This window comes from Belonocnema kinseyi, chromosome 2 (assembly GCF_010883055.1).
Source record: "Belonocnema kinseyi isolate 2016_QV_RU_SX_M_011 chromosome 2, B_treatae_v1, whole genome shotgun sequence".
Lineage (NCBI taxonomy): Eukaryota > Metazoa > Arthropoda > Insecta > Hymenoptera > Cynipidae > Belonocnema > Belonocnema kinseyi.
The window spans coordinates 28,108,801-28,123,043 of NC_046658.1; the positions used below are offsets into that span (position 1 = coordinate 28,108,801).

General features: G+C 32.2%; 1 protein-coding gene across 2 annotated transcripts in view; it reads right to left on the bottom strand.

Moving 5' to 3' along the window:
- Nucleotides 1–5,467: 5,467 nt before the first annotated feature.
- LOC117166988 (UDP-glucuronic acid decarboxylase 1) overlaps nucleotides 5,468–14,243 on the bottom strand; it is an 82,766-nt gene continuing 73,990 nt past the window's right edge. The window contains exons 3-5 of one of the 2 annotated variants that reach the window (XM_033351512.1): nucleotides 6,947–7,060; nucleotides 6,552–6,872; nucleotides 5,468–5,848 (exon numbers count right to left, since the gene is read on the bottom strand). In XM_033351512.1, the coding sequence (XP_033207403.1) occupies nucleotides 5,583–5,848; nucleotides 6,552–6,872; nucleotides 6,947–7,060 (701 nt within the window). In that variant the 3' untranslated portion in view covers nucleotides 5,468–5,582. The remainder of the gene's footprint in view (nucleotides 5,849–6,551; nucleotides 6,873–6,946; nucleotides 7,061–14,243) is intronic. The other variant, XM_033351513.1, reaches the window with a different exon arrangement.

The window sequence follows — 14,243 nt, forward strand, 5'->3', positions numbered from 1 at the left end:
TACAATTAAATAATGTTCTGTGGGGATAGATGGATCATTTTTTGTGGGGATAAGTGGATCAGTAGTTAACTTTGGATATTTTTAAAGTAATCAAAAATTTAAAAAAATATGTGTAAAAAATCATGTGCGCATATTGCGGGAAGTGCGCGAAAGAAAGAGATGGGCCTGAACGTCCGAAAGTCACTCAGCGGAAAAACGTTTGTTTTTGTTATTATTATTGTTAGTGATATTATTATGGATATAAATAATGTAACTGTTATTATTAATATTACGATTACTATTATTATTATTATATTCTTCTTATTATTATCATATTTTTTATTATTATTTTTATCGTTTATACTAATATTATTATAATTATTGTTAATTTTATCATAATAATAATTATTATTATATATTTCTTGAAAAATTTATCTCGGGTCCTTTTACCCGGTGATTTATCACCAGCCACGGACTAAGTCAAGTGCCTGGTAAAGTGTTTTTACTGTTTTTACATACTTATATATGTAACCCTAAGTGAAGAATGCTTTTTTACATATAGAAATTAATTTATGTTTTTAAATAGCTTCTAATTCATTTTATTGTGCGAATTCAGATAAATTGTCCAAAAAACTGTACACTTTTCAGAGTGATCCAACTATCCACACAGGTTGATCCAAGTATCCCCACGGGTGGGGATACTTGGGTCAAATGACACTAAAAAGTTAACGATTAATAACAATGATGAATGAATATATATATATATGAATAATATGACAAGAAAAACAAAATCTGATCCACCTATCCCCACTCTCCCCTACTGTCGCTCTTCCTGCTAAGTGCATTCTATTTCTTTTCCATGGTGATTGTAAAAGAAACTAAAAGAAGTTGCTTGAAGTTACTTGTGTGTATGTGTGAAACGCGAAAGTTCTGCGAAAAAATCCAAAATCGCCCATTTCCACAGGCAGTATAGAAAGAAAAGTAAAGATTCTCTTTCTTTCTACAACCGGTCTTCTTGGAAAATGGTAGTTCTATACTACAAAAAGGGGTAATGTAAAATGTATCGTTCTTTTTATTTTTAAAATAAACTTGTTACAAATTTAACACATTTTTATACTCTGAAATAAAATGTTTTGTCTCTTCTTGAATTCCCCCCCCCCCAGAATTTAGGCACAGCAACAATGTCACTCTCAGTCCGAGAGTAGTAATCTCTGAACCTATTAATAGAAACGAATCTAGCATAGAGTTAAATTCGGCAGTTTGTGAAAGCCTTAACGTATCAAAAGTTTAAATAAAACAATAGACATAGACAATTAAATTGACGGTATGTAACAATTACTTATGACCTATCCGAGCTAGAACATTATTCTTTTTTGAAATCACGGTCAATTGAGTCTACTTTCACTCATCTGTGGAACACTTTTCCGTCAAATAATTAGGTAAAAAGGTACACAGTGGTTTTTAAAAATGAGTAATTTTGCGCTGAAAATAGAAAAAATTGTAGACTTTTCAATGTACCATAACTCGAAATGTATTAAAGATAACGGATTATTTGTTTTACAACATTTTCTCATAATTTTGTTCTCTTTCTTTCTTCCGTTGGACATTTTGCTCTAAGATGCAATGGGAATCATCCGTCCACGTAAACGTGATTTTTGGAAATTTAAAAAAAAACCGGGTTCCCCCTCGTATTCGTGGCAGCATTTTTAATATGTTAAATAGGACCTCTTAATAAAGCGTTTTCTCAGAAAAAACTGTAAGTCCGATTTTTTCGGGAACATAAGTACCATATGCCTAACAATTAACCACTAAAAATTAAATAATTCGACGATAAAATAAATCTATGTTTTCAGACAAAACAGAAGTTTGTACTGGTTCCTTGTCTACACCAGTGGTCGACATGCTCCTGATCAAGTAGGCTACCCTGACCGGGCCGACCAACGACCTACTTTCTGGCCAGGTACCTGCGAGCTTGGGTTGCAAATTTGAGAAGTATTTAGTAGTAAATTGAATATGAAGCTGAAGTTTCTTGATATTAAACTCCGACAAATATACATATTTTTTAGGCAAGTAATATATCATTGGAATCGAAAAAAATCGTAGATGCTGATTACGCTTTTTCAAATCGCTCGCTGAAAAATTAAAAGTTTTTAAAGTTCCTTACTTTGACATGCCTGTAGACAAAAAACCCTCCTGGAGTAAGCTCACTTACACTGAGGTCCATGAATATACCGAAAAGTAGTAGAAAAAATTAAGTCGGGGCTAGGCAGACCATACCTGAAAACTGAGCAAAACGTTTGCCGACCACTGGTCTACACAGAGCACTCTGTACTGTTAATTCAATAAATCGTACATAAATAAACTAGATTTAGGTTTTATTTGATTTTCATTTCTTATTCTCATTCTGTTCACAAAGATACACAAGCATAAAATATTACTTCTTTACAAATTTTGGACTCTACCTTAATTAAATTATAACCTCATGAATCCTTCTTCCGTGCAGGATCGCCTTTTTAATAATAGTCTCCACTTTCCATTTTTAACCAAACTTGAAATCTTTTAGGATTAAATTTAGAGATATCACTACTTCGAAAAGAGTAAAGGGTAAATCCTGAGTTTATTTTTCCGTGATTCTCTGTATGTAAAAATTAATTTAGTAATACCCACAGTTAATGAAAAAAAAAGATTTATTTTCACTCTATTTCTGGCCATATTATTTTTCTATTTTTAACCCTTTATTTAAACACTAATTACCTCGTAAGTAAGAGGCGAATATAATCCTTAAAGATATATGAGAGCATGAGCTTCAGACTCGAGATTTTAAATCATAGGATGCACTTCAGGTTCACTGGCCCTATGAAAGGGACGCAGGTATGGCTTCAAAGTTACGAACCAGTAATAGTTTCGCACTTCTGAGAGCACAGATTACAAGGACAATCACATTAACCGAAAATTTGGGGCACAGTCATTGTAGCTCCCTTTGATAGTAATGCACTTCCCTCACTTTTGATGATAACATTCAGGCAGATGACAGATGCAACGCAGATAGATTTGATGACCAAACCTGTCGCAGAAGATGCTTATGTTAGCTTCGGGGAGACTCATTTACTGATTTTACATCATAAATGCGGCTCTGAGACAGGACCACGTATGTATAGGTCTCTCCAGTGTCAACATGTCTGATAACACTTATATTCACAAGCTCAGGGTTCTTGGGAGCGCCAATAATCTTTCCTTTCTTCAGATGAGTTTTGGAACACTTGTCCAATCCAAAGTCCATAATAATCTCTTCCATGTACTTCTTAGCGATATTTAAAGCCCTTTGAAGACACACACACATTATATATTTACAACGAATCCGTTATGACTAGCTCATTGATTATACTTTAGGAATTCGCTTTATTTTTAACTGTCTTCGCGCTGGTGAATTTAGGTGAATTTTGAGTTTGAATTCAAACTACGCGAATTAAACTGCATTAGCTGACAATACAATTAATTTGTGCGGATACATACACACGAATTAGCTCTCCTACAAAATTTTCGCTGAATTTGGCGAATAGGAATTTTGAAAGTTATATTACTTTTCACGAATGCACAACCTGGCCTAATTCGTAATTGTTGCATAGCGAGATTCATGTGGGTTCCTAAAAATGTTCTCAATTCATCCCAATTACTTTTTTTCACTGGCTGACAGACTAATTGTAATGGTTTTATTAGATCAGCCCGAAGCAATAAGTTACCAGAAATTACTATTAAATTACCATAAAGTACTCTAAAATTAGCATAAATTACTGACAATACCATATTATTCTTAATTGAATAAAAAAATTCTATAAAAGTAGTGTCTATTCGTCCATCATTTCTTACGAATAGACTAGGCGGGCTGACAAGAACCTCGCTCCCTTTTCCAGTCCTGCCAATCAAATAGCATGATTTTCACTATTTGTCTTAAAAAGCTTGACAACTAGCCACGAAAATCTACAAATGAGATGTTTCGCGAGAAAACGGTCCACTTTTTTATCGTAGTTAAAAGTAGATATTCGCGTTTTTACGAACAGGGGCAAAAAATATCGATCTTAGGTTCACGATGGAAAATGATACTCCAATCTACGTTTTATCTGGTGAGATGATACTAATGTCCGGAAAGTAATCGCAAGTAAGTGAATTTCACATTTATAGACAAAATAATATAACACGTGTGCGTGTGGCACTTGTCAACTTCAAACAAGTTTTTCTTGAAAAGAAGCTTTTCGAATGTCCAAATTCAAATGTTCACCGGAGTCTCATTTTTCAACCTAGACAGTTCGTTTCAAGTCTCAAATATCGGGAATTTATACTGCTATACGCCCTTATAAGTAACTCCATACCGACAAAGTGGGTCCGTTTCTTAATGTTGAAATCACTGAAAACATATTTATCAAAAAACTGAACACTATTTTTTTTATAATCTTAAACGATTCGCAGGCGCAATTTATAAAAAATTGTAAATTGCTATAGGTTTTCATATAGCGGATTGCGTACTTAATAATGTTAGAGTAAAAAAATTGAAGCAAATTCTGTTAATCAAAACAAGAATCCAACGACCAAATTTGGACCACAACGAATAAACGAAAACCAAAACAACCCTATTGTAATCTGAAAAAAACCCATAAAAACAACAAAAAAATAAATAAAATTTTCGGAAAAAAATAAAAAAGTTAGTTTGGGACACTTTTATAAGAGTGTTCTTGTCAGACATACAAAGGCATTTGTTGATGTTGACCATGAGTTTGACTGGGATAATGTTCAAATTTTGCATAGTGAAAGTAATGAGAGAAAGAGGGAATTCATGGAAACGCTTTATATTAAAAAACAAAAAAAGTTATCTATTAATTTAAAAACCGATTTGGATGGGTTGAACAAAAGTTATGCTAATATGATTAATTACATATAACGTAGCTGTTTCATGAATTCTGTTTTTCTTTTACTTTCTCTATTTCTAATGTAATTGTGACAGATGTTTATATTGTGTTTATAACAGATTGGCCTACTGACCCTCATTCGATTCTCAGGTATCAAAGAGAGAGAGCACCTGTTCGTGGGTGCTGTCAATTTCTACCACTTAAAATTTTCTTGCCTTGATAAGGGTACTGTACAAGTACCGAAACGTTGGTAATGCAAATTTATTTATTTATGTTTTTTATTTTTATTTCATTGTAATTTGATGGCCATAAAAATAAAAAAGACAAAAGAAAGAAAAAGAGAAGGAAGGGGATGTGGTTGGCTGCCTTCTCATTTTTCTTTCCTCTTTTTTATTTTTTTCCGAAAATTTTATTTTATTTTTTTGTTGTTTTTTTGGGTTTTTTTCAGATTACAATAGGGGTTTTTTTGGTTTTCGTTTATTCGTTGTGGTCAAAATTTGTTCGTTGGATTCTTGTTTTGTTTAACAGGATTTTGCATCAATTTGACTATTGGACGTTAAATGGGATTTTTAATTTGGATTTTGGTCTAATTTAAATTTCGTAAATTTAAAAAAATCTGAAAATCAGATATCAGATGGTTTTTGGCGCATTTCTGTCCTTAACGAATTCATATCATACTAGACGTATATGGAAACTGTATTCCTACAGCTGCTCGATTATATCGTGGTCGTTTTTTAAGGCAGGCTGTTTAACGTCCTTCTGATAGTGCTTCGTTCTCTGTAATTCCTTTTCAAAATATGTAATAGTTTTCTTTAGGCCAATAGCTAAAGGAACTTTTGGTTCCCAATTCAAGTATTTCTTTGCTCGAGAAATATCGGGCTTTCTTCTCTGTGGATCATCTTCCATAGCGGCCAGCTCGACTATTGTACTGGTGCCTCCTACTAAATCCTTTATTATGAAGGCAAATTCTGTAATAATCAAAGAAAATTAGAGCTGCGTGCAATTCTCGAAAATCGAAATTAATTTATTATAGTTATTTTAAGCTAAAACACTTTGATCCTGTGATATTACACTTATTAAAAAATTGCGTAGTTCTGAGATACGGTTGGGAAAATGAAAGATTAAATCTTAACCACGTAGTCAGTTATTTTCATAATTTCTGCAAAAAATGATGTGTTATTAAAAATTATTTTATTAAATTATCGAAATTGTCAAGAATAAATGATAGTAGACTGTATTTCTTGCATATAAAAAAAACCAATGTCTTGTAAGTTTTTATTTTCTTGTCTAATGTAGCATAGGCAAGAAACTACACAAAAAATTCATTTATTCCGAGAAAAATAAACTTATTATCTTAACCTATACACTGAAAATTAAATTGTCTCAAAAGTAGCTCTAGCGATTTTTTTGTCTTAAAATAATGGTGAGGTTATCACATTCTTTCATAAATGTCATAAAATTGCCCAATAATAATTTTTTTTTAACTAAGCGATCAATTTGTTAAAACCTTGATATTTAAAAATATAGAACTGCTTGCACTTAGCAAAAATGTGGAAGAGGTTGAGAGCAAAAAAGCGGTAATGTATGATGGCACGTTGCAGAATCAAACAATGTTTTGCATTATAGTTGTCTAGTTCTCAAGTTGGATAAAAATTTTAATTTTTTTGGTACCTTCTATCGTGTGTTCGACGGGATTTCCAATGTTCACAGGCTGACTGTAATTTGAAGCCATTAAAGCCATCAAACCATCGACTAGATCAGATACATACTGGAAAGATCTCGTTTGCTTTCCATTGCCATAAATGGTTATAGAATCATTTTGCAGTGCCTGCAAGATGAAATTTGATACAACGCGTCCGTCGTTCATGTGCATTCTTGGGCCGAATGTATTAAAAATTCGAGCAATGCGAATTGGAACACCTTCCTGTCGCATGTAAGCATAACTTAAAGTTTCTGAGACACGCTTTCCTTCGTCGTAACAAGCTCTAGGTCCTATATAAAAAAATAATCTTGTTACATAAAAAATATCTATGTTAATTCAATACTATTAAAAGATCACAATTTACCGATTGGATTTACATTTCCCCAATAGGTTTCCGACTGAGGATGTTCAGTAGGATCACCATAAACTTCGGATGTACTAGCGATTAAAACTCGAGCTCCAACCCTCTTCGCAAGACCTATTGCGGGTTTTAAATTGTTAAATGCAAAATTTAATAATATTTTCAGATTACTGATTAGGAAGTTTGCTCTTCTTGACGTTTTTAAAAAAAATTTAATCAGAGTGGCCACTCAAAACTAATAAACAAATTTCCTGTCATTTTCAATTTTTATCCCAATTTGAAAACATTTTTCCCAGTCATTTAATTTTCCGAACCAAAAACCGAAAAAAATTATTGCCATTCTCATAAACAAATTCCGTTAAATCGCATTTTTGAACATAGCAAATTTTGCTTCTTCTATGGAATAATTTCTTTTCGTCTCAAGAATAATATCTTCACTCAATATATTTCCAATCAATAACAAATGTTATTTTTATAAGAAAATATCACTCACTTTATTATTTTAAATAGAATTTTTTTACGGCTTTATTTCTTTTCATCTGAAAAATAATATTGCGTGATAATTATTACATAAAACACTTACAGCATACAGCAATAATTTATCATTGTTTTCAATCAGTTCTTATTGAAAAATCCAATTTTTCTGCGCAATAACGACTTAGAGCAAATTATTTCCTACTTGCTGGCCCTCTATTTCTCTCGTAACTTGCTTCCGGTGCTTTATTTATTTTATTTTAATTATATTGTAAAACATAAATTTTAAAACTAATATATTTAAATGATGTACTACCCTTTAATTCCAAATTTATGGCAATCAAAATTCGACGAATTAAAAAAGAAGTACTGAAAATTGTTTAACCTGAACCCACCACAGTACCATATATGGTACGTTTTACACATAAAACGAACATCGCGATTTCTGCCGTTCTTTGAGCTTAAAACCCGCGTACCATATATGGTACACCCTTTATATCGGAAAGTAAAACCCGAACTACACCCACAAATTTTTAAAGGCAGTTTAGAAGTCAGGTAAAACCCCTTCACGTTTCACAACGATACCTGAAAAAAATTTCGCGGATTCGGGTTAACTATTAACAATTTTTCATCCATTTGCAAATGTTTAACCTAATTCGAAAATTCCTGGACAGAAAAGAAATATTGACTGTGTTTTTCCGGTTCTCAAACAAATTCTGGTCCATTGGTCAATTTTTTAATTTATAATTAATTATTTCTCTCTCCCTCCCTCTTTCCAAACCTGAGGAGTGCATTCTGAATTTTCTAGAAACAGATGTGAAGGAACCCCTAACAAATTTGTGTAAATGTACCAAAAATCATGTTTTCATGGATTGACAGTTTTCATTGCATCCTGGGCCAACAGTAGTGCTTTACCAAAGAATAGTAGACAAAATTCCATAAAAAACTAATAAAATCTGCCTGATAATGCAAAAAATCCTATTGCAGTCTGTTTGCGAATACAAAGGAAATTGTATTTAATCAACCAATTAACAATAAGTTATTTACTTCTAACATTACTACTAATCTTACAAAAGAGATTTTAAGCTACAATACTAACAAATCCGTTGCAAACTTCTTGTCGATTACTTTGATTTCGTACTGAAAAATCAGAGGGGCATAAGAAAATTCTATCCAACAAATAAATGCCGAGTAATCAACCTTTTCAACCACTTTTGAGATAAAAAAGACTTGTTCAAACTACAAACCCGTGACAGAACTCATTCAAATCATTTGACAAATTTTTTTGTAATACTTTATTTCATTTTTCAGCCGTCTTAACGTCTTTTTCATTGTATGCTTAAATTATTTATAAGCCATTACAGACTGGTATTTCGCAAAGTAACATTGAGCAACTAGACTGTTTGGTTGAACCAGGGGGGTGACTCACCATACAAATGCGCTACGTCAGTTTTGTGATGGACTTTATTGTTTTTTTTTTTTTTTTTTTTTTTTGGCTAAGTACCATCAAGTCGTGTCATGTGCGTTGGCATCCTACCGATAAGACACCTCGATATAAATGAACATGGACTAAAGATATCGATGCATAGATCCGAACCGTCGCTCAGCGTACGACTCTTCCGCTTAAACGGAGTAAAAAAGTCAATTATTTTAGATTAATGGACATCAATGTAAACAAACTGTAATACTTACCATCATAACCGTTCCATCAGGGGCTAAAACTTTCTTTATCCAAATTATCTGATCGCTTAAAAAGTAACCCTTACACATTGCATGTCCAAGTTTAACAATAAAATCCTTTTCGTCACACTTACTTTCTTGTTGTCAACAATGTTCAACCTTATTTTTTGGAACGGGGAAAAACCATTTTTTTACTCCATTTGAGCGGGTTGAGTAATGAGTCGTACCCTGATCGAAACCTATATTGGATCTTTTATAGGATCCTATCTCATTTCCTATATGTCACACCTATAAGTGAAACATATAGGTTCGTATGTATGATCCTATGTAGGTTCATATATAGAAACCTATATAGAACTTTTCAGTAGAGAAACCTTGAAGTGTTCTATTATGTTATATAGTTCCTGTATTTCCACGTCCTGATTTCCCTCCTCGAGATTAACTATGTAATACTAGGCATGCAACCCAAAAATCCCACACTTTTCTTTTAAAATTTCAAACCTTCAGATAAAAAGGAGAAAAAAATAAAAAAAACTGACTTAACTACTCTTGAATCTTACTCTAATGAAAATTCACTTATGCATGCTAATTGGTCCATATTCTTTGTCATTTGCTTTAATTTACGTGAAATGTTTTTTTTATATTAATAATTAATATTATATATGACATGATTTTTTATATTTTTGTATTATTTTATTTGTCCATTATTTGAAATCGGGTCCTCACCGCTGCGCGACACGTGAAACTCCGAGGCCTTATTTTATGTCAGATTCAAGAATTTAGGAATAATGTGTCGTCGTTATTTTGCTTTGACCTTGTCTCGACTTTCAACCGCCGAAGGACAACGCGGGATTTCGGAACTCTCGAATGCACGTTGAGAACTGAGATTTTCCTGCTGCCCTCGTGCCTAGAAATTGAGATCCTGGTGTTTAATCTAGTCCCGGCCTTTCCGTTTGCTGTTTCCAATAGCTCTGGAACCTGGCTGGAAATCTTGGATGCCTGTAGAGACTCCCTAGCTTTGTGAATGAACTTAGTAGCCTTGGAGCGATACCTTGGTCTGCAATAGTAATCCTTATGAGGGCAGAAGTCATCTCACATCCCTTAACAGCGCACTCGAAGCTACGAAAATAGACAAAAAGCCAGCCTACTCAAGACTCCCGCAATAGGATGCGAATCCGATCTGGCTGTACCCAATTTGTTGCGTTATATTTTGCCAAACGTGGACAATTCTCATATCAGAGAGGACGAGATCTTTTAAATTTATCGGAAATGTTTCAGATCTACACTAAGATATTTTTGACTAATTACATCCCTTCAATTGAGCTGCTCCTGCACCTCTTTTCGTTTTGGCGACTCATCCCAAAGGCGGGCAATACGAAGCGCTCAGCAACGTACAATAAACGTTCTCAGTCGTTCCGCACCCATACAGCGAGGTACCACAAGTGGGACGTCGAATAAATTCCGTTTTTTATGGTTAGTTGAACGTAGAATCAGTTACTCTTTTCTGTAGGAGGAAAGGTAATGTTTATTTTCGCCGGGAGGTTGGAATTCCTCGCGTATCTTCGTGTCCTTATAATGGGAATTTGTGCCGGATTTTTTAACTGGGTTTTTGTGTTTTGCTGGTGCTTTGAATATGAAGAAAACGAGGACCCTCGCAAGTCTCCAGCACTTGTTGAATTGTGGTCTTTCATTCTCGTGAATGAATCAGTGTTTCCGTTGTTCTGCTCTCGGCATTGCCATGTTAAAATACGTATTCCACCTACTGGTCGTCATCGCGCCCTTTAAGAGCTCTCGACGCTTAAAAAATTATTGAATCGAATAATTATTTTAACGTTTTCCATGCCATGGAGTATCGGCTGAACGGCTCAGCACCGCTTAGTTTCATCCCATTCTTTATTTACGGCTTTTAAAATTTTCGTTATAAAATCGTTGCATGGAATTATTATTTATTTACTCAAACCTTGTATTAAAGTGGTATAATCACATAATAGCCAACTCGCAATGAGCTATCAACAAATGTAAATTTCTGCCGCCTCCCCTTTTCCCCTTGTGGAAATGTAAATTTTTCCCCACATGGTTCCGCCTGCCTGACAATGCCAAATTGTCCCAACGAGTACATTTCAATTTAACGATAAATTGTACACACCAATTTTATTATCTTTCTTCATTTATTAGAGCGCTGGCAAAAACTAACACCGCTCGCAAAGCACTGGTGAAGCGTAACACCAATCGCAAAAACCTGACGAAAAGTAGCACGACAAGTCAAGCACTGATGAAGAGTAGCATGACTCGCTGCTGCTTATAAAATTAATTAATTCAAATTCATATAAACTATTGTCAAAGTCTATTATTAGTACCAATAATTTCGAATAACAGTCTGTACGTTATTTAAAGACTTTGTCAATTTGAGCTGTGCTACGCTTCCTTACCGTTCGGCGAGTTGTGCTCACTGATATATATATATATATATACACTGGATACGGGATGGCTTGAGGAAAATTGAAAGAGGGTTTTGACATTTAGCGCCCTCCATAGTCATCCAGAGAAGTAAGTGAAACGAGCGCGAAATTCGAAATGTGTAGTTTATGAGAAACAAAAGAAGGAGCATATTTTATTAAAACATTCATTAGAAGAATGAAAATAAAACAAGAAATAATTATATTCTTTTACTTTCCGTACGGTATATACGTATAGTATATAAGAATGAATTAAATTTATGAAAAAGTGCCTGGATGAAAGGAATCGAATGAATGGAAAGAATTATGGTGAAACTATTATTTTGTTGAAAATGTAACGATTTCAAACAAATAATTCTTTTTGGTTGAAAATTCGTCTTAGGCGGTAGATTACTAACCTCCTTAATGACTAATTCTTCTTTTTTATTTAAAATTCATTTCGTCGGTTAATAATTGAAATATGAAGTTGACAATTCCTTTAAAAAATTCAAAATTTTTGTTGAAATTTCAAATACTTTGTGAAACATCTGGTTTCTGTTTGGTTGAAAATTAATGTACTTAATGAAAATTGAATAACTTGAAATTAATATTTATATGTTCTACATAAAATTACATTTTTTTCGATGGACGTATATTGTAGGTTAGGTTTATAGTAGATAGAGAATTTCTTTAGAAATTGAAATATTTGGTTGGTGTCTCATGTATTTTGTGAAAAATCTTTGTTTCTTGTTGCAAAGAATTAATTTCTTTGGCGGAAAATAAGTTTTTATATAAAACTTCATTTTCTTAACCGAAAATTCATTTTTGGAACTGAAAATGTGACTATTCCAATTTTTATTGAAAATAATTTTTTTTTCTAGTAATTTTTAAATTTAATTACATTTTAAATTTAATTAAAAATGTTTTCACGTAATTTGTCACGACTAAATATTTCGATAATAACTTCTTCTTGGTTAAAAATTTATTTTACTCCTATATTCACTATTCTAAGGTTTTGAGAAGTATTAATTGATTTAAAATTGTTACGATATAGAGGTGATTTGCAGAATATGTGGATGAAATATAATAAGAATCAATTCACATTAATATTTTGGTACATTTATTACTCTTCTGACATACAATGTATGAAATAAAATAAACATGCATTATACATACATAATAAAATGAAATAAAATTCAAACGAACATTGAAGTTATTTTATTAGTTCTGTTACAATTTGCAGAAAGCATACGGATATATTGAACCTGTGGCCTAATATAAAAATGTATATATACAATTTCTGAGCAGTATATTTCAAGTCCATCATTATAACAGATTGGATTAAAATGCAATTTACTGGTTCAAAAGTGAACAACTTTATTCAGAACTTTTCCTTTTTGTTTAAAACTTGCAGGCTTTTATAGAAAATTGACTAATGGTTTACAATTTTTATTTCCCTGCTGAAATTTCAAGTGAAATTTGTTTTTGTTATTGAAATTTAAATGCTGTCTGTTCTTATTTTTATTTTCCCTTTAAAAAATCATCTCTTTTTAATCAAAATTTCATGTTTGTTGAATTAAAATGCAATTTACTGGTTCAAAAGTGAACAATTTTATTAAAAACTTATACTTTTCGTTTAAAATTTTCAGGCTTTTATAAAAAATTGACGAATGGTTTAAAATTTATATATATCTGCTGACAGTTCAACTGAAATGTTTTTTTAAATTGAAATTTCAATACTTTGTATTCTAATTTTTATTTTACCTTTAAAAATCCATCTCTTTTTAGTAAAAATTTCATGTTTGTTAGATTAAAATGCAATTTTAATCCAACAATGAGTTCTTAATAAAATTGTTCAATTTTGAACCAGTAGATTGCATTTTAATCCCACAAACATGAAATTTATACTAAAAAGAGATGAATTTTGAAAGGGAAAATAAAAATTAGAGTAAAAAGTATTTAAATTTTAATAACAAAAACAAAATTCAGTTAAAATTTCAGCAGGGAAATAAACATTTTAAGCCATTAGTCAATTTTCTATAAAAGCCTGCAAGTTTTAAACGAACTCACTTTTGAACCAGTAAATTGCATTTTAATCCAATCCGTTATAATGATCGACTTGAAATATAATGCTCAGAAATTGTATATACATTTTTGTATTACGCCAAAGGTTAAATATATCCGTACGCTTTTTGCAAATTGTAACCGACCTAATAAAATTGCTTCAATATTCGTATGAATTTTATTTCATTTTATTATGTATGTATAACCGAAGAAATGAATTTTAAATAAAAAATAAGAATTAGTAATCAAGAAGATTAACATTCTACCGCCTGAGACGAATTTTCAACCATAAAGAATTTTTATTTTGAAATCGTTACATTTTCAACGAAATCATAGTCCCACCATAATTATTTCCATTCATTTGATTCCTTTCATTCAGGAATTTTTTCATAAATTTCATTCATTCTTATATACTATACGTATATACTGTGCAGATGGTAAAAGAATATACTTATTTTTTTATTTTCTTTGTATTCTTCTCATGAATATTCTAATAAAATATGCTCCTTCTTTTGTTTCTCATAAACTACACATTTCGAATTTAGCGCTCGTTTCACTACTTTTCTGGACGACCATGCAGGACGCTAAATGTCAAAACCCTCTTTCAATTTGCTTCAAACTCCCTTTGGCTGATACACGGCTATTTC